The following is a 21,217-nucleotide window of genomic DNA, read 5'->3' as shown; positions in this document are numbered from 1 at the left end:
AAGATAAACTCTGTGTAAACAAAGCAAAGACAAATTCTAGGGCTGAACTTCTTGTGTTGGAGCTGGGAATTGCTTCTGAATTTATTCCTACTGCTACTGTTGTCACAGGATACTTGGAGTGTTGCTTTTCTGGCCAGAAACCTCTGTGGCTGATGGTGCCTTTGCCTGAATTTTGCTCGGGCCTGCTGGGCTCATTCTGTCTACTCAGCCTGGCAGGCTGCACTCGGCTTGTGCTACTGGATGAGACACCTGCCCACACCTGCCAAGGATGAGCCAGTCGTGGAGTGGTGAGGGGTGTATGAGCAAGCAAGTGTGGGATCCAGCAACTGTGCACAGCCAGACAAGCTGACTGTGGTGGGGTGGTCAGCTTCAGGCACCTGTGTGAGTGTGAGCTCCGTGCAAGGCTGTAGCTGAAACAGGCATACCACAAGCAGCTTCATCGGCTGGGGCTGGGGAACTGCAGAGCTTCAAGATGGTGTCACAGCCCTGGCTCAGGGAGCTCCTTGGTCTACAGCTCTTCTCTCCTGCTAGGAGACCATAACATGGTGAGCAAGGGGTGTGTTTTGGCCCTGTGTGTGTTACAGCTCTTTCAGCCCCACCATTTAGTGGTTCCTAAATTCTTGTCCTACACTCAGGAAGAATGAAGTATGCACAGAAGTGGAGGGTGAGCAAGGTGAAGAGGTGCTTTACTGAACAACTCACAGGAGACCTCCAGTGGGTAGCTTTTCTCTGCAGGCAGAGCATCCCATCATCTGCTCAGCTCTCAGCAGAACAGAGACCCATAATGATGGTCTCTCACCAAATGATGGTCATTCCATCATTTGCCTGAGTCTGGCTTGAGTCTAGGGTTTTTATGGACTTCAGAGGGGAGGTAGTAAATGCTGATTGGTCCATGGGCAGCCATGGGTGGGCCCAGAAAAAGCACCACATATACTCATTTTCATCTACAGAACTGGCCTGAAGGTGGAGTTTCACTAGACACCCTCCCCTTTCTCCCCAGGAGCCTGTCTGCCTCCTGTTGACATTAACCTGCCATTTACAGTGCCCATGGCTATTAGGCTATGCATGCCAAGGGGTGCCTGCAAGCGAACACTGAGCTGCCCTTAGATCCCTCTTGGACTCCCTCTCATGGTCATCAGTGCCCAAAGTCCAGAGGGGGCTGAAGGGGCAGGGGGCTGGTATTTCAGTGCTGTCCAAAGTGGGCACTGACCTGGGCAGGTTCCAACAGTGCCTGGGCTCGGCCTTAACTTTGCTCTGAAATCAGAGCAGGCACCGGCAGTGGGGAGAGGCCAGGCAGGGGGAGCAGGGACTTCTGAGCTTGCAGGGGTAAAAGGGCTTCCCAGGCCCCCAAGAGTGCAGAGATGCCTGGGTCTGCAGCCGCAGCTAGGTGGCTGCAGTGGTGCCTGAAGGAGCGGGGGTGGGGGGGCTCCTGACCCTCCAACTTGGAAGGGGGCAGGGCTTCCATCTGTTCCTGAGAGGGCGCAGCCCTAGCCACACTCCCCCACTGCAGCCAGGGTCATGGCAAAGGCCCTCCAGACAGGCTATTGCTGCTATCATTAGAACTGGCCAAAAGAACCAACACTTCAGTAATGAGTTAAGACAGTGTTAGAGGAATGAGAGTCTGTTTGGACCCACCTGAAGGGATAAGACTGGGGCCCCGCAAAGAGGAAAGTGAGCATGCAAGCAGAGAGAAAGAGTGGAGCTGATCAACTTCAGTGCTGCCCTTAATGACAAACAGAGCTCGCTGAGTAGAAGAGGCACCAATCCCTAAAATACTCCTTACATAACTGCTAACTCAAGGAATTCTACTCAGTCAGAATTTAATCCTGGTAGACTACTTAGATCTTCAGGCCCTTTTAAATGCAAATGACACTAAGAATGATAGAAACCTCATTATAAAGTGACATTTAGGTCTGAGTGTAAAGGACTGTATGGAATTCTTTCTCAATGGCAAGTTTAGGGTAGAATGGAGGGAAGATCAGAGCTCTGGAATTCTGAAGGAGAGAGAAATAAGCTGAAAAGAAAGAGAACTGGAAGTGAAAGGAACAGAAAAGGCAATGTTGCCTATTCACAATAGGAATCAAACTTTTCCTATAATAAACACCTTGACACAGAAGTGAGAGGGCTAACGAACTTTCTCCAACCAACGGTTAGTCCTATGTGGATCACTAAAATTATAGAAACATTCCTGAGTACCAGAATCTTAATTTTGATACCACAACCTTTGAAGTTCTAGTATAATTGGGTCAAACTCTGGAACAGTGGCAGGTACGTTGACTTGCTATAGAATGAGAGTGACAAAGAATGATGAGGAAGTGCCTGAGGTTGAGTCTCAAAGGCCTCTAAGTGGCCCCCACCAAGGACAGTGATGACTAAGGCCCTCTCCATGTCCTTATGTCAACATTAGGTGATGTATATTAAAAATGTTGAGAATGGAGGGGACTATCTTGAGGACAAGGCATTACTCTCCACTTGGAAGGTGTGTTCAATATGCCATCCGGGAAAGATTGAACTCTCACAGCAGCACATAATGGAAAAATACTATGGCATTAAGCAGTAAACCGAGAATATATCAGAATCCCAAAGACCACATCTGATATTGCTTCTCCTAACTCTAGGATGTAGTTATACACTGTTGTGACTGGAAAAAAAAATAAAACCCTGCAATTTTTTCTCTTCCCTATTGAGGACAAGTTTCTTACTAACTTTGAATTCAGTTAAGGTTTAGTTTAACCAAACTATTCCTCAGGGAGTTGATTTCTGTCAAAGGTCAAATTCTGAAAGAGTAAAATAATCACCTTCCAAATATCGATCTTGTAAAACAGAAGCAGGATCAGAAAATTAGTAGGTTGTACTTTATGGGCAATTTCTTTTCACAGCCTAACGCTTTGTTTATTTAACTATCTTTATTAAATTATTTTGGCAATAAGAATGGTGTTCCCTCCTCCCTACTTCACTATCCAAACCCTCAAAAGGAAAAAGTTGGCTGGAAGAGTGAATAACACACTAATCGCCTTAAACTTCACTAAGATTAATTGGATATGCCACCTCCCCTAAAGATCACAGCAGTCATTCACTGCAATAACAAATGGCAAGACAGAAAACCAAACTGTCAACATGGGTACAAAGAATCTGCTAATTTACGTGAGGGTGGTGGATAATAGGCAGCATTATAGTAACATTATTATTACTTTGTGATTCATTTCCAACCAAATTCCTTTTATTTGAAATGCCTTTTTTCTGATTATGAAATAAATGATTCTTATAAAAAAAAATCAAAGATATATTTTAAAAATACAAGAAAACAATAATAATTAACAACAAGACTGTCAACCACAGCTAAGCATTGTAATGAATTAGCATTCTTCTTTCTGTGTTTTGGTGTATATAAGTACAATACATCACACCATGTATGTGCTTTGCATTTTATATTTATAAGCATGGCCTCTTTTTGTTAAACTATTATAAGCATCAATATCAATGCCTGTATTATATTCCATTCTATTGACATTTGTGTATCCTTTGTTTTCTAATACAAAAATATTTTTAAATAGGTACAAATATTTTTTCTAAAAATTTTACATTACTTCTTAGAGTAAAATTCTTGTAAGTAGTTTTTCTGAAACGAAACAGCAAGAAGAAAATAGCTGCCAAATTATTTTCTAGACAATTTTATAGTTTGTTTACTCTTTTGCCAGGCATATAAAATAGTAGTCTGATCTCTGTGATTTCTTATCAATTAAAAATATTTATTCCAAAAATATTTTCTAATTCAAAAGATGAAAAATATGTCTCAAGTTATGTTTCATTTATTATATCTAAGGCATAATCATTTTCATAAATGTATCAGTCAAATGTAGTTTCTTTCATAAATTGTTGGAATATGGCCTTTGTAAATTGCTATTTTAAGATTTTTTAAGATAGTTTGTTAGAAATTTGTATGACTGTTGTAAATTTTCAATATTTTAAATGTTTCTCTTATATTTGAAGCAAATGTTTCTCCCAACTATGTTTTTCTTATTTATTTATAAGAAAACAAACTAAACTATATTTAGTTATATTTGTTAACTAAATACAAATAGTTAGGTCTATTTATATTTCCATATATGATTTTTTCTCAATTTCTCTAAGTTTGGAAAAATTCCTCCCCTTCTACACATTAGACATGCACCATCTAAAAAACAGTACTTGCTTTTTAATTATTATTGTTAGAATTAAATGAAACTGAAACTTGTTAATGAAATAGCTAACAAAATTTTCCACTGCTGACCAGATATTATAAAAAACATTGAACCTATCATGTTTAATAGTGCATAGATTTTCCCAAGCTGGATAACTGCAAAATAGAATGTAACCAATGATTTGAGTGTAACTGTGATTAAACTTTCCAATGTTGGAAGACACTTTTAATGGAAGCTATTATCTATATTTATAGCAGTTTCATTTTTTACTTCAGCTGTTACTTACTAAATTTTTTCTCTTCTTTCTTGCAATTGATTTGCAAAGTATTCCATTAATTGCCTCATAACTGTCATATGCATGGAAAATTGTTAGCATTCCTTAAAGTGATCAAGAGAGCTCTTGAGTGTTGAAATACACTAAGCCTTATTTTAGATCTATGTTTCTCCCTCTGGGTTCTGCTTAGGCAAAACTAGTTAGATTTAATGATGCTTTCACGCATGTGCTATTAAATTATGTCAGTCTAGGTCAGTCAGAACCTTGAGATATGTTTGTCCCTTGAGACTCCTTGCCTGGACTAGATGCCCATGCTATTCTTGTCCAGCTCCAAAGTCCAGTCAGAGGAATTTAACGTGGCCAATAACCATGGTCTCATGCCTTGATTCTAACATGTATCGGGAGGTCTGAGCTTAATAGAGAAACAGAATGTGCGTGGTCCTGTCAGATGGTAAACTGCTTTTTCCCTGTATCCCTAATTTTGCCTCACAGATATTCTGTGAATAAAATATCATTATTTTAAAGCATCTCAGTTTGTACTAGGATTGCATGGATTGGGTGGCTTTTCCAACAGAGGAGAGATAGAGAGGGGAGGAACTGAAATGCCTATATTCAAGAAAAACTATTTATAGGCAGATAGACAAATCTTGATCCCTCAAAATACTAAATTAGTAACACATTAAAAATATTTTTAAAGGGAGTTCTGTTTTAATTATAAAGAAATGAGAAAAGAATAATAATCCAGACTGATGTCTTCTATCATTTGGAAATACGTACTTTCTTCCAAGAACTGTATAATGTACTAGAGACACAGAGTTAAAAGATACGGTCTCTGTTCCCAAATAATTCATAGCATGGAGACCAGACTGACTAGGAAACAGTATCAGCTATGAAACAGAAGTACTGAATGACAGACGGGAAGTAGATGGAATGAATGCCTAGCTGAAACTGTAAGCATCAAGAAGAATTCCTGGATAATGTCCCCAAAATTGAGTTTTAAAGGAAGAGAATTTCAGGCAGAAGAAATAGTATATTAGAAGGCCCATGCTGTGAGAAATAACCTATTTGCCTTCCTGCAAGTATTTCAGCAAAGGTCTTAATTGGTCAGTGACAAGAGATAAAAATGAAGGGCTTAGCAGGTCCAGATGATTAAGGTTCTTATATGGCTTGCTAAGGATCTCAGATTTTATGCTAAGCCAATAAAAAGGTATTGAAAGACTTTAAGTAGTCAAGGATGTATGATCAGATTTTAATTTTAGAAAAATTTTTCTGGCCACAATTATGTAAATAACAGAAGGATGGGGGGAAACATTAGCATAAAACAATAATTACAGGACAATTCTTGGCAATTCAGGAAAGAAATGAGGAGGGTCTTAAGTAGAGACAGAGTTTTGAAGAAAGATATTAAAGAGCCATAAGAGGCAACATATGATCATTGATTATAAGGTTGGAGAGACAGGGATAAAGAAAAGGTTGAAGACATGTCTAGGATATCCCCAGCTTTCTGTCAGGCAAAATGTGGTGATGTTCACAGAAACAGGGAACAACAGTGTGAAAGAAGACTTGACTGAAGGTAGGATACAAACAGCTTGAGTTACCTGTGAAATGCACAAATGGACACACAGGGCCAGGACTAGGGTGAGGTAAGTGATGCATTCAACTGGATACAAAATTTAAGAAACAAAAACTCCTTTAAAAAATGTACTTTAAGTTCTGGGATACATGTGTAGGATGTGAAGGTCTGTTATGTAGGTAAATGTGTGCCATGGTGGTGTGCTACACCTACCAACCCGTCACCTAGGTATTAAGCTCCACATGCATTAGCTATTGATATTAATGCTCTCTCTTCCCCTGCCCACCCCTGACAGGCCCCAGTATGTATTGTTCCCCTCCCTGTATCCATGTGTTCTCGTTGCTCAGCTCCCACTTACAAGTGAGAACATGCCGTCTTTGGTTTTCTGTGTCTGTATTAGTTTGTTGAGGATAATGGCTTCCAGCTCCATCCATGTCCCAGCAAAGGACATAATCTCATTCCTTTTTATGGCTGCATGGTATTCCCTGGTGTATATGTGCCACCTTTTCTTTATCCAGTCTATCGTTGATGGGCATTTGGGTAACCAGGATAAATACTACTTTAATGAAAAATTTTAAAAAATCAAAATGAAGGCAAAAAATGATGAACAAAATATTCAAATGTTAAATAATAGTAAGATCAGTCACAGTGCCATGCTAAGGCATGCTGAAGTGCAATACTGATCCTGAGACAACGCAGTGGTGACACTTGGAAGCCTCCTCTCTTTAAGGAAGCCATGACTGAGAGAGAGAGGCAGAAGGTTTAAAGGTGATGTTTTTATTTATTTTAACTTTTCTGTTATGAAATAAGAAACTTGAACATGTTTATTTACTGAGGCTAAAAGGAACTGGCAATAGAGAAGTGATGTGGGAAGGAAGAAGTCAGAGAAGATAGATGCCAAAACAGAGAGAGACAGAAGCTGAAAAAAAGGAGGCGCAGATGGGATTGCCATAGACAGTTTACTGAATACAAGCCTTCAAAACTATGGGAGGCTTCCACCTAGGAAGTGAAACCATATGACCTAGCAATCCCTCTTCTTGTTATATGCCCAAAAGGAAGTCAAATTAGCACCTTGTAGAAATTCTGGGCTCTGATGTTTGTTGCAGCACTATTCACAACAGCCAAGATATGAAAGCAACCTAAGCGTCCCTCAAGGGATAAATGGATACAGAAAATGCATACATATACACAACAGAATATTGTCGAATCTTTCAAAAAAAATTCGGTAATTTGTGACAAAATGGACAAACCTGGAGGATATTACGCTAAGTGAAAGAAGCCAGGCACAGAAAGACCAATACTATATGTTCTCACTTATGTGCAGAATTGAAAAAAAAAAAAAGTCAAACCTGTAGAAACAGATAGTACAACAGTGGTTATCAGGGACAAGGAGGGGGTGGGGAATGGAGAAATGAATGTCAAGGGGTACAAAGTTGCAGTTACATAAACAACTGTTGAGTTATCTGTGAAATAAATAAGGCTTAAGATCTAAGGTACAGCATAAGGACTACAGTTAATAATACTGTATTATATATTAGAAATCAGCTAAAATGGCAACTAAAAAAATTAAAAAGGTAATTATGTGACATGATGGACATGCTAATGTGCTTGACCTTTGAATACATACATATTTCACTAAATATATATGTATCAAAACATGATGTTGTGTGCCTTAAATATACACAATAAAAGAAAGAAAAGTAAAGCACTTTCATTGCCTGAACAACACATTAACACATCTCCCCATGTGGGTCTTTTTTTTTTTCTTTTGAAATGTTTATAAGATTTACTCACATCCTTCTTCACTTCTCCCCATCCCCAAATTCAGGGAAGTTAATATGTAAAACTTATCTTCCTGTATTCTCTTTGGGGCATTAATCAGCAGTTACTAACCTGAAGATTTAACAAGGGAAGAACAAAGAAGCATTTAAAATACTATTTACTGAAAATATGGAAGGGGTGCTTAAGTGTTGCTCATGTCTCTTCAAAAATGCCTTTACCCAACCTTCAGGTGGAAATTATACTCAAGGCTGCAATGGAACCCCAAGTTCACTGAAATCTTCATCTTCAAGCAATTTTTCCATAAAACAGTTATTCCATTTCAGAAATAAAATATTTACTAAAATGGTGAGAAACAATGCAAGCAAATGCAATAAATGTTTGTTGCTCATGGAAGTAAGTTACTCCTTTGCACTCCAGTTGTCTGAGTGAAGTTCCAGAGGTTTATACAAATGGAATAGATTGTGGAACTACCCCTGAGAACTATTCTTAAACATGCTAAGTATTCAGGTTGTCAAATTAAAGGAATCTCTGAGGCTGCTGCTTCTCTGGTCATCTTTAATTAGGCAATACTCTGGTGAAACTCTCACAATTAATCTTGAGTTGTTTTTCTTCTACAGTAAGTGGAAGGGAAATTATGTAGTGGCTTCCTCTTTGTTATAATTTTATTGAGAGGGTTGTAGAGGAAGGATTGGAATATAACACAATTGTTCTATTTTCCACCATTTACAGAAAACAAGATGAATCACAAAATTGAAGAAAAAAATGATGCTTATCTTTTAAATATGTTTTATAAATATTCAACTTACATTAAAATTACTTTCCACCTGCACTCATGTTACAAAATGCTCTAGGCATATCAGTGCATCTGCTACTCACTAAATGTTACTATGTCTTTCTACCACGGAGATTTATTTAGAAGAGAGATTGTCATGTTATTTCCCATACCTGGAATGACTCGGACTTCTGTGCCTGTTAACATTTTATCCATCTCATGCAATCTAGACCATGAAACCTTTCCCAGTCAAGCTATTACTTCATTAACTTAAAAACAGTTATTGACTGTCATAAATGAATGAATAAAATAATGAAACAATGAATGACTCAATGTGGGCAGGTTCTACGAGTTGCATACCTTTGTAACCCCAATAGAGCCTGTTGGGGTGCCTGGAATATTAACAGGCTAAATAAATACTTACTTTATTATTAATTATGTAGGCATTGCATATATTGAAATACATTTATATTTATATTTATCTCAATAAATTTTCCCTAAATTAAATTAGCTGCTGAAAAGAAAATGTGTCTTTCTAGCAACCTGGTTTTCAAAGCCATCGTAGGCACTTTCTCTGTAAAGGTAAATAACACTTCTTTTGAATGTGGTGGAAGAAGCTGTTAGATAATTTCTGAATGTCTGGTTTTATAATAAGAAGGGTCACTGTCCTCAAAATTTAGCAATCACTAGACCCTGAGGGACTTTTATCTAATCTTAACCCTGCACCTGAGTGCCAGGCAAAGCTAATCACTTAACCTCCCAGTGAATTAATGGGTTCATCTGTAAAACACGATTGCCATCAAAGGGCATGAAAGGAAAAGACTAATGATAGACGGAATAAGGTTAGATTTAAAGATTCAACAAAGTCATCAAAATTCACAGCAAAGCCATTTTCCATTATTTCCCTCAATTGTAACTGTACTGCTTTTATGATAAGTAAATTCGATAAAAATAAGCTTATAAGAGTTCTGTTGTGCTAGTTTGTATCTGCTGGACTGATGCCACATGTAAGAAAATTCCTTTGCTTTCAAAAATGTAAAATTTAAAGCACATTGAAAATTCATGATATTTCATGAGATGCCTAAGGACTCGAGACTCTAACAGACAAAAAAAAAAAAAAAATCCCCTGTGATTTTGATAAGACTGCTAAATAAAAAAGCAGTTCATACATTTATTTTTATCACCTTCCTCTTCTATTTCCTCTTTCATTTTTCTATTACATTTTGATTTTGACTTTTATGTTTCTGCATCTTTACTTTTTCCACCCCTGAAGCAATGAGAAGTATTTTGCAGGCTCCAAGGTACCAGTTTCAGTGTCTGATGAAGTTCTCCATCTGGTGTGTGTCAAACAATCATTTCCAGGCTCCAGATAAAGAGTCAGAGTGCTCCAGAAATGCCCTAAACCCGCTAGAGGCATGCTTGCCTAAGCTGGCTGCATCTCTCCCGTTGCAAAACACATTTTTGGGGACAATAATGAATAATGGCTCAAAGAGAATGATGGAAAGTACATTTTTATGAGATATGAGATCTAGGTCTATTGATGGATATACTGATTTTTTTCCAGTTACTATAACATCTGTTCAGAGTAAGTAAGCATCACTGCACAGCGGGATGGAGGATGTTAACTGATACTGGGGCTACAATTAGATAGAAGAAAACCAGAACCAAGGCACACACACTGTTCAGATAGTTCATAGGGTTATTTTAATCACTGATTCAACCTTACAGAATGAAGTTTATCCGTTCAATTTCCCATCAGTAAGTGCAGATTGTATTATGTCTACGATTGGCATAGGACAGAACAACAGCAATTTCACAATATCTAAGACAATGAATGAACAATAAAAATCTATTTCATTAAAAAGTTCTTTCAGATACTAGAATCTGCAAAAAACCATGTTGGACCTAAAATATATGAAGAAATCAATAGCTCAATGTAATGAAAATAAGGCTGAAGACTGCAACATATTTGAATACAGCATGCCTCCATATTCTAGTTATTAATGATTTTCAACAAAATCTATTTCCGTGAAAAGGGCAAATAATCTTTTTTATGTCTCACATTAAAATATTTCCTAGCACTTTCTCATTCATTAGCTCACTTTATTCTCCAAACAATGATTGTCATTCATTAGCTCACTAGATTCTGATATTCTCACAACCCTAAAATAAATGTTATTATAATTTGTATTTTTAAGTTTGATATTTTGAAAGAAATAAATTACATAATTTGATGATAGTGATAAAAGGGCCTCTCAAATCCAGTCCCAATTTAGTTCACCCTGAACAGGTACATTCTCACATCAACCTGTTATATCATTTAACGAAATTAAAATGTCAATTACATATACTTTCAAGTTACATTCAGTCAAACAAGCAGTTACCTTAACTGTCAGATGCGTAAATACCAGTGCAAGAAAATTTCAGTTTCTAACAAATCATCTAAAACAACAGAGAGCATAATTTTGTCTTGTTCCCAAGATACTTTGTGTTTATGTTCCTAAATCCTAAATTCCTAAAATTGCATCCTAATAAAGAACAGTAAATTTGTTTCTCTACTATATTTACCACAACACCTCATTACTTGATCCCTCCTTCCTTCCCTCCCTCTCCTCTTCTATTCCATTCCTTCCTTCCTTCCTTCTTTTAATAAATGTGTATATATATAACCAATAATTACCAAGCACTTACAGTACACTGGGCAGAGTGCTAGGCTCTTCATTGAAAACATTTCAAAGTATAATAAGAGAAACAGGAAGCAATGAAATGAGTCAGCTAGTTTTGGAATCAGGTTAGTCACAGTTGATCTCAGCTGCAGGCCCAGAAGGCTGGGGGTGGGCTGCCTCATATTGCAAACACATGCTTCACATCACATAGACATCCTGCATACTGGAGCACAGTAGCCTGTCAATTTCCACTGTGGAACCATTTCCAGCTTTTACCTTAGTTAATGCCAGTGATTATATATGTTAAAGTTACATATTAATCCTTGTACCAAATACAGAAGGGGACTCAGACACCTCTCATCTCATGATTCTTAAATCATGCACCATAGTCACTGGTAGTTTTATAAGGAAAGAATTCTTGAGATATCCTAAAGAAATCAGTAGCTCCAAGAAAGATGATTTAAAAAATCTGTTTCTAGTAAACTCTCCCAGTGATTGCTGAGTAACCTACTTAAAATGACATTGGAAAACCACACATTAGAACTCTGCTTTTGTTTTTTATTGTTACAAGATCTAGAATCAAGTTCAAATAGTCTAGATAGTAAAATACTGTGAGAATTTTTTAGTTTTAGAAATCCCACAAGAAGTATGAAATTGTTGTCATAGTCCATGTAACCAAAATCCTTACCCAACTACTGGAAAATGACAGAGTGAAAAGAGTTGGCCAGGGTAGAGACATCTAGATCCCTCTGAGACAACCTAAGAAGAGGAGTCTGTGAGAGAATAATGATTATAATAAGTTGATGACTGTATGCCTGGTTTGCTTTAGACAGTCCCATTCCATGCCTTCTGTCTTAGTATAATTATTAATCATGCTACCCATTTCTCCAAAGTGTCCCTATTTGGGCATCAAGTTATATGATCACCCCAAATAAAAGGGAATCTTATCAGAGACCAATGAGTGTTCTTTAGTGAATATGGGGCAGAGAACTAATAAGTAGGCTCTATTTATTCATTTATTCAACTCAATTCAGCAACACATTTGAGCTAGCATTTGCACATGCCAAGTTCTGTATAAGCAAGGAAAGCCCCCTGCCTCATGGAGCTTACAGTCCAACAGTGGAAGACTCAGACAGTATACAAATGAAAAAGAAATTTAAAAGGATAGAGATTTTAATAAATGCTATTATGGAAATAAAGAGGGTGATATAATAGAATTTCATGGGATGGACGGGGGAATGAGGGGAGGCCTTCTGGCAGACCATCATCTGTTTCAACCTCATGTGGCATACCTTCTTGCACTCCAGAAACTGGAAAGCTAAAAGCTATGTTTTATATCCTCCTCCACAGCTAGGGATCTGGATTTAGACACAGGCAACCAGATATACTCATGCGAAGCACTGATTCAGAACTAAGCTGTAGGATGATGCAGTGGCAGAGAAGGTGTCTACTTCACTGGCACAGAAGTCCGGCATTCTTATTGTCAGATAGCACATAAGATGTGTTCCTGAAGCTAACGGTTCTGACCCCACTTCCTGATCCCCTACTCATGGTTACAGTAGGACAACTCTGAACCAGTGGTTGGGACAGCAGCCTCCTAACTCCCCAGCTTCCTGATGTGGCAGACGTAGAAAGCCCATTCTACGGCGGTGTTCTTAGAGTCGGGAATACCTCCACACCAGGAGCGAGTCCTAAGACCTTCTAAAAAACTAAGCACTAACTTATCATGTTAAGTTCCTTTCTGATTAAAATGGAGTGGTTTCTGTTACCTGTCACAGAATGCTGAGTGATAAAAATGAAGAATGGAAAGGAATCATGTGGCAAACAAGGGGAAGAGAATTCCAGACTAAGAAAATGGCAAGTGCACAGGATTGAGGCTGGGAAAAGACTTGGTGTGTTCAAGGCACAAGAAGAAAGTTGTTGCTGGAAGAATGAAGAGGTGGGAATGTGGAAAATGAGACATTGTGGGTGTCTGATCAGGGCCATCTCAATGAGGCAAGTTCAGATTTTTTTCTGAGTATATTGTGAATTCATCAAGGAGTTTCAATCAGGCATGATCTAGTTTTAAGAATATTAGACTAGATGTCTTGCAGGAAAGGAATTAAAGCAGGAAGATTAATATAGGAGTAGGACTATGTCAGTAGTACCAGCAGGGGTGAGGAAAAGGAGGAATTAAATCCTCGGGTTTCAGCTAGATCAGAAGATAGATGTACTATATAATTCACTAAAACACATAGATAAAATACATACAAGAGACACATAGGATAGAAAAAATGTATGTCTGAAACATCAAGAGTTTGTTTTTGGGTATCCTTGGTTGCACCAGTCAAAGCTGAGATGCAAACCAGACAAAAGACTATGCCAAGGAGAGGGGTGTAAATAAGAATCTGCAAAGGAACAGTCAGTTTTCCATGGAAATCCTCATCTAAACCAGGTTTCAGGTAAAGACACTTTAACACAAGAGTCATAAACAAAACCTCAGGGCACAGTACATCCAAGCATTTTTTTTTTTAGACAAGGTCTCATTTTTGTCACTCAGGCTGATGTGCAGTGGCATGATCACACCTCACTGCAGTCTCAAACTCCTGGCCTTGAGCTACCCTCCTGCCTCAATCTTTCAAGTATCTAGGACTACAGGTGTGCTCCACCATGCCTGGCTAATTTTGTAATTTTTTTTTTGTTGAGATAGGGTCTTGCTATGTTGCCCAGTCTGGTCTTAAACTCCTGGGAGCAAGCAATCCTCCAGCTTTGGCCTCCCAGTGCATTGAGATTATAGGCTTGAGCTACCAAATCTGGACAACAAAGCACCTCTTTCGTATGCTGGCTCTTACCAAAGGCTATCAGCAGTTCACTCTATTGTGCTTACCTGCAAATTCATGAACATTTTCTCAGACCCAGGAAGAACTGGACTTCTTCTGTCTACCTACACTACCATCAAATGAGATGTCAGGATATTTACAATCCTCTTATTATATGTTTCCTATATTCTCCCAACCCTCATCAGTAGCCCTGAGACTATAAGTTGAAGTCTGCTTACTTCGCTAAAATTACTATCTGGAGAGCTGACATGCTGTTCTTATGCTATATTGCTAGCATTGCAGGATACCATGGACCACCATGCCAATCTCCTTGCTGCACAAACTTGCTAAGCCCATTACATATGTAAGTTTTATCATCATAATTATCAATACCATTGTGGATGAGGTTGTTTTTATGATTGCCATATATTGAAAAGTAGCTATGTCAGTCACTAAACATATATTTTACCTCCACCTATATATATTTTGTTTGTCTGAAAATATTACAGAGAGAATATACATAGATCTATGCATGGACAAGCATGTGTGTGTGTGTGTGTGTGTGTGTGTGTGTGTGTACATATATTTGTGCACAGGCCTAAGCAAGTATATATGTATGAATGTACATGAAACTAACATGTAATTAGTTAAAATGCTAGTTTAATATTTATATATGTTAACATGTATGTATATTAAACTAGCAGGTTATCACAAATGTGTTATTTGAACTCATAGTCATTAAGAAATGTAAAATGTTTAAGACTTTCCATGGTCTGAAAACACTGGAGAGTCTCAAAATATTTAAACATCTAATCTTTAAGTTGAAGTGATTCACACTAAAGGAAAATAAAAATATCTGAGCATATTTATTCAGGAGCGGCAATAAATTAAGAAACCAAGAGATTTTTTAATGAATTTTCACTATATTAATTTCAAGCTATTTATTATTTTATGGGTTTTCTGGTTTGTTAAAGCCTAATTAATGTAAGTAAAGAAAGCCCAAGTAATCATTAAATATGTCACTACTAAATGAATTTTAGATAAAAGCACCATTACTTTGAGATAGGGACTGCACGAGATAGGAAACAACATATAATTGCAAAGGCTGATATTAATTTCAATGTCATGGAAAATTTATTTAGTAGAAAGAAGATGCTTGCAGGTAACATCTGAAGTTTTCTCTTTGTTTCAATATCCTATGAACCTGAGAGAAACTGGCTATTAGGTTTTAGAAATGTAGAGTATAGGTGTTTTTTTTTTTTTTTGAGACGGAGTTTCGCTCTTGTTACCCAGGCTGGAGTGCAATGGCGCGATCTCGGCTCACCGCAACCTCCGCCTCCTGGGTTCAGGCAATTCTCCTGCCTCAGTCTCCTGAGTAGCTGGGATTACAGGCACACGCCAACATGCCTAGCTAATTTTTTGTATTTTTAGTAGAGACGGGGTTTCACCATGTTGACCAGGATGGTCTCGATCTCTTGACCTTGTGATCCACCCGCCTCGGCCTCCCAAAGTGCTGGGATTACAGGCATGAGCTAGTATAGGTTTTAATCAAGGTTCTCCAGAAAAACAGAAGCAACAAACCAATTGCTTATAATAAATACCTTTTGATATAAAGAATGCCTCACATTATTATTTTGACTGCCAGATCCCAAGGTCTATAGGGTGAGTTGGCCAGCTGGAGACCCAGGAGTGCTAGTGGTCTAGTTCCCATCCAAAGGCCAGTAAGTGTGAGGCCCAGGAAAAGCTGATTTTTCAGTTCAAATCAGAAGGCAGGAAAAAAACCAATGTTCCAGTTTGAAGTCAGTAAGGTGGGGGAAAGTTTCCCTTGGAGAAAGCCAGCCATTTTGTCCTATTCAGACTGTCAACTACATGAATGAGGCCCATCACATTAGGAGGAGCAATCTTCTTTACTCGGTCTACAAATTTAAAGGTAAATCTTATCCTAAAACACCCTCATAGAAATGCCCAGAATGATGTTTAACCTGGGCACCTTGTGGTCTGGTCAAGTTAACACACAAAATGATCAACATACTAGGTCAACTCTCAGAATGCAGAATTTTTTTGTTTTTACTAATACTTCATGATACAGGAAAAGCATACATGAGTAGTTGAGGCAGCGATAGATAAGATACTGTAAGTCTGGTTTTAAAAAGCATTACGTACATTCTTCACATGTTATTTCCAATGGTCCCCATTATTCACTATTCTTAATATACACCTGATATCTGCCATGTCTACTGCAAAAGTGGACAAAATGCTCACTGGGGTCCTAGTCCTTTTTATCTCATGATAAAAGGGCCACCTGGCCACCTTATAGCTTCTCTCTCTTCAAGGCACTTCATTTTCTACATATTAACTATGTAAATATTCCTGGCTAGGCATGGCAGCTCATGCCTGTAATCTTAGTACTTTGGGAGGGAAAAGTGGGCAGATTCCTTGAGCTCAGGAGTTCAAGATTAGCCTGGGCAGCATGGTGAAACCTTGTTTCTCTCTCTCTCTCTTCTTTTTAATGTTTAACAACAACAACAACGAATCCTAAAACACTGTATTATTACAGTGCTCCCCTGCTCAGGAACCTACCATGGCTCACCAGAGAAACAAAGGTAGATTAACTTTCACCTCCACAAAAAGGCTATAGCTATTATTGTATAGAAGTCTTGTATTATTATTATTATTAATAAAGGCTAAAGTTTCTGAATTTCAGAAGGAGTCCAAGTTATAAGACAGCTGAAAACAAGATGAGCACTAGAATGGCACGAGAGTGTTCATTAAACAAATTGTATCTTGCCATAAGGTATGTATGTGGGGAAGTGGGTGTGTAGTATTAGGGAATCCTTTATTTAAATAGAATTTCTTTTTTTCATCAAACATTTATTTACTTTCTCCTATGCTCTAGGTCTATTCTGGGCTCTAGAGTTTCAACATATTAAATGCACAGCCCAGATGGAATTAAATAGCCCAGAAATAAACCCATGCATGTATGGTCAACTGATATTCAACAATAAGGAAAGAAAGTCTCTTTCATAAATTATGTTTGAAAAACAGTATCTACATGAGAAAGAATGACATGTGCCCTTTATCTTACATGATACACAAAAATCAACTCAAAATGGGTTAAAGATCTAAATGTAAGACCTCAAACCATTAAAAGCCTAGGAAAAAAACATGGAGAAAATCTCCTTGACACTGGTCTTAACAATGTTTTTTTGGCTAGAACACCAAGAGCACAGGCAATAAAAGCAAACAAAACCAAGTGGGACTAGATCAAATTAAAAACAAAGTTTGTTTCTGCACAGCAAAGGAAAGAATCAGCAAAATGAAAAGGCAACATGTAATGGGAGACAATATTTGCAAACCATGTGTCTGATAAGGGGCTAATATTCAAGTTAAATGAGAAATTCATACAACTCCATAGTAAGAAAACAAAGTATCCAACTAAAAAATGGGCAAAGGATATGAATAGGTATTTACAAAAGAAGATATACAGATGTTCAATAGGTATATGAAAAAATGTTCAACATCACTAATCCTCAGAGAAATAAAAATTAAAATCATAATGAGACATCACTACACACCTTTTAGAATAGCTATTATCAAAAAATGAAAGATAAGTGCTATCAAAAACATGGAAAAGGAAACCTTTGTACATACTTGGTGGGAATGTAAATTAGTACAACTATTACAGAAAACAGTATGGAGGTTTCTCAAAAAAATAAAAACAGAACTACTATACGATCCAACAAATCACTATTAGGTGTATTTTCAAAGGAAAGAAATCAGTATATCAAAGAGATATCTGCACTATCATGTTCACCGCAGCATTATTCACAATAGCCAAGATATGGAATCAATCTAAATATCTGTCAACGGATGAATGGATAAAGAAAATTATATATATATATATATATATATATATGCTGAATAGTATATATAGTAGAGTACCACTCAGCCTTAAAACATAAGGAAATCCTGTCATTTGCAACAACATAGGTGAACATGGAAGACATTAAGTGAAATAAATCAGGCACAAAAAGAAAAATACCTCATAAACTCAGTCATATGTGGAAACTACAAAAGTTGAACTCATGGAGGTAGAGAGTATGATGGTGGTTACCAAGGGCTGGAATAGTTGGGAAATGAAGGATGTGGGGAACAGTTGGAGAGATGTTGGTGAAGGGATTCAAAATTTTAGATAGGAAGAATAAATTTAAGATATTTATTATAAAACATGGTGATATCATTAATACAATGTATTATGCCCTTGAAAACTCCATAAAACGTAGAATGTAAGTGTTCTCACTGCAAAATACGTAAATTAATGCATATGTTAATTAGCTCAATTTAACCATTCCACGATGTATATGTATGACAAACAATATGCTATACATAATAAATATATGCAATTTTTTTCAAATAAGTTTTGAAAAATCAAGGAAAGGATCTGAATAGACATATTTCTAAAGAAAACAGACAAATGTCTAACAGGTACATGAAAATATGCTCAACATTACTAACCATTAGAGAAATGCAGATGAAAACCACAATGAAATATTACCTCACACCTATTAAAATAACTACTATGAAAAAGACAAGAAGCTGGGTACAGTAGCTCATGCCTGTAATCCCAGCTATGCAGAAGGCTGAAGTGGGAGGACTGTGTGAGCCCAGGAGTTTGAGACTAGCCTGGGCAATATAGCAAGAACTTAATGTCTTTTTTTTTTTTTTAAGAAAAAGGAAGAAGAAGGAGAAGAAAGAGGAGGAGGAGGAGGAGAAATACAAGAGATAAGTGTTGCAAAGAGTGTGGAGAAAATGAACCCTTGTACACTGTTGGTGGGAATGTATTGGAACAGCAATTCCCGAAAACAGTTCAGAGGTTCTTTTAAAAATTAAAAATAGAACTACCATATGAACCAGCAACCCCACTTTGGATATATATCTAAAAAATAAAATCAATGTTTTAGAGAGATATCTATCCCTCCTTTTCCACTGTAGTATTATTCACAATAGCAAAACTATGGAAACAATCTAAGTGTCCATGGACAGAAGAATGAATAATGAAATTGGGGTACATATATATAATGGAACATTATTCAAACATTAAGAAAAGAAAATCTGTCATTTGCAATAACATGGATGAGCTCAGGGGATATTATGCTATGTGAAATAAGCCAAGCACAGAAAGACAAATACCATTATGTTCTCACTTATACAGGTAGGTATACCTTGTAAACATTGCAGGTCCAGTTCCAGATCACCACAATACACTGAATATCACAATACAGTGAGTCACACAACTTTCTAGTTTCCCACATAAAACTTAGTTTTATACCCTATTATAGTCTACAAATTGTACAGCAGCATTATGTCTAAGAAAGTACATAACTTATTTGAAATATATTTTATTGCTTAAAATGCTAATTATCATCTGAGCCTTCAGCAAGTCATATCTTTTGACTGGTGGAGGATCTTGCCTCGATGTTGATGGGTGCTGACTGATCAGAGTGGCAGTTGCTGAAGGATGGAATCATTGTGGCAATTTCATAAACAAGACAACAATAAAGTATCGCATTGATTGACATATCCTTTTATGAAAGGTTTCTCTGTAGCATGTGATGCTGTTTAATAGCATTTTGCCCAGAGTAGAACTTCTTTCAAAATTGGAGTCAATCCTTTCAAACTCTGATGCTGCCTTATTAACTAAGTTTATATAATATTCTAAATCCTTTGTTGTCATTTCACTAATGTTCACAGCACCTCCAGCAGGAGTAGATTCTATCTCAAGAAACCATTTTCCTGATCATCCCTAAGAAGCTACTCTTTATCTGTTCAAATTTGATCATGGAATTGTGGCAATCCAGTCACAACATCAGGCTCCACTTTCTAATTCTAAATCTCTTGCAATTTTTACCACATTTGCAGTTACTTTTTCCATTAAAGTCTTGAACCCTTTAAAGTCATCCATGAGAGTTAGAATCAATTTCTGCCAGACTTCTACTGTTTACATTTTGGCCTCCTTCCATGAATCATGAATGTTCTTAAGAGAAATGGCATCTAGAATGGTGAATTTTTTCAGGAAGTTTTCAATTTCCTTTGCCCCGATCCATATGAAGAATCACAATCTATGGCAGCTATAGCCTTATAAAATACATTTCTTGGCTGGGCACAGTAGCTTACATGTGTAATCCTAGCACTTTGGGAGGCCAAAGCAGATGGATCACTTGAGGCCAGGAGTTCAAGACCAGCCTGGCCAACACAGTGAAATCCTGTCTCTACTAAAAATAGAAAAAAAAAAATACCTGGGTGTGGAGGCACATGTCTGTAATCCCAACTACTTGGGAAGCTGAGGCACAAGAATTGCTTGAATCCAGGAGGTGGAGATTGCAGTGAGCCCAGACTGCATCCAGCCTGGACATCACAGTAAGACTCTGTCTCAAAAACATAAAATAAAATGAAATAAATACATTTCTTAAATAGTAAGACTTTAAAGTCAAAATACTCCTTGATCCATGGGTTGAAGAATGGATGTTATGTTAGCAGGCATGAAAACAACATTAAACTCCTTATATTTCTTCATCAGATCTTTTAGGTGACCAGGTAAATTTTCAATGAGCATTAACATTTTGGAACAATCTTCTTTTCTGAGCAGTAGGTCTCAACACTGGGCTGAAAATATTCAGTAAACCATATTATAAACAAATATGATATCATCCTGGCATTGTTTGTAATGACAGACTAGATTTGGCATAATTCTTAAGAGCCCTAGGGTTTTCAGAATAGTCAATGAGCACTGGCTTCAATTTAAAGCCACCAGCTGCATTAGCCCCTAATAAGAGAGTCAGACTGCCTTTTGAAGCTTTGAAGCCAGGCATTGACTTCTTTCTGGTTATGAATTTCTAAATGACACATCTTCTTCCAATAGAAGGCTGATTCATCTACATTGAAAATCTGTTATTTAGCATGGTTACCTTCATCAGTGATCTTAGTTAGATCTTTGGGATAACTTGCTGAAGCTTCTATATCAGCATTTGCTGCTCACCTTGCACTTTTATGTTATGGAAATGGATTTTTTCCTTAAACTTTGTGAACCAACCTCTGCAGCTTCCTCTCCACTATCAGCCTTCATAGAACTGAAGACAGTTAGGGCTTGGCTCTGGATTAGGCTTTGGCATAA

General features: G+C 37.3%; 1 protein-coding gene across 4 annotated transcripts in view; it reads right to left on the bottom strand.

Annotated features, from left to right (window-relative positions):
• GRM8 (glutamate metabotropic receptor 8) overlaps positions 1–21,217 on the bottom strand; it is a 798,631-nt gene that overhangs the window by 245,510 nt on the left and 531,904 nt on the right. Inside the window, exon 8 of one of the 4 annotated variants that reach the window (XM_064373708.1) lies at positions 10,264–12,021. The exons of the other annotated variants lie outside the window; for them this stretch is intronic. Coding sequence (XP_064229778.1) covers positions 12,008–12,021 — 14 coding nt within the window. The 3' untranslated portion in view covers positions 10,264–12,007. Of the gene's footprint in view, positions 1–10,263; positions 12,022–21,217 lie in introns of those variants that run through there. 4 annotated transcript variants of the gene reach the window in all.

Source organism: Aotus nancymaae, unplaced genomic scaffold (genome assembly GCF_030222135.1).
Source record: "Aotus nancymaae isolate 86718 unplaced genomic scaffold, 86718_ANA_hifiasm-v0.15.2.pri h1tg000002l, whole genome shotgun sequence".
NCBI lineage: Eukaryota > Metazoa > Chordata > Mammalia > Primates > Aotidae > Aotus > Aotus nancymaae.
The sequence above is the reverse complement of the archived record's forward strand: the minus strand, read 5'-3'. Positions and strand labels throughout refer to the sequence as shown.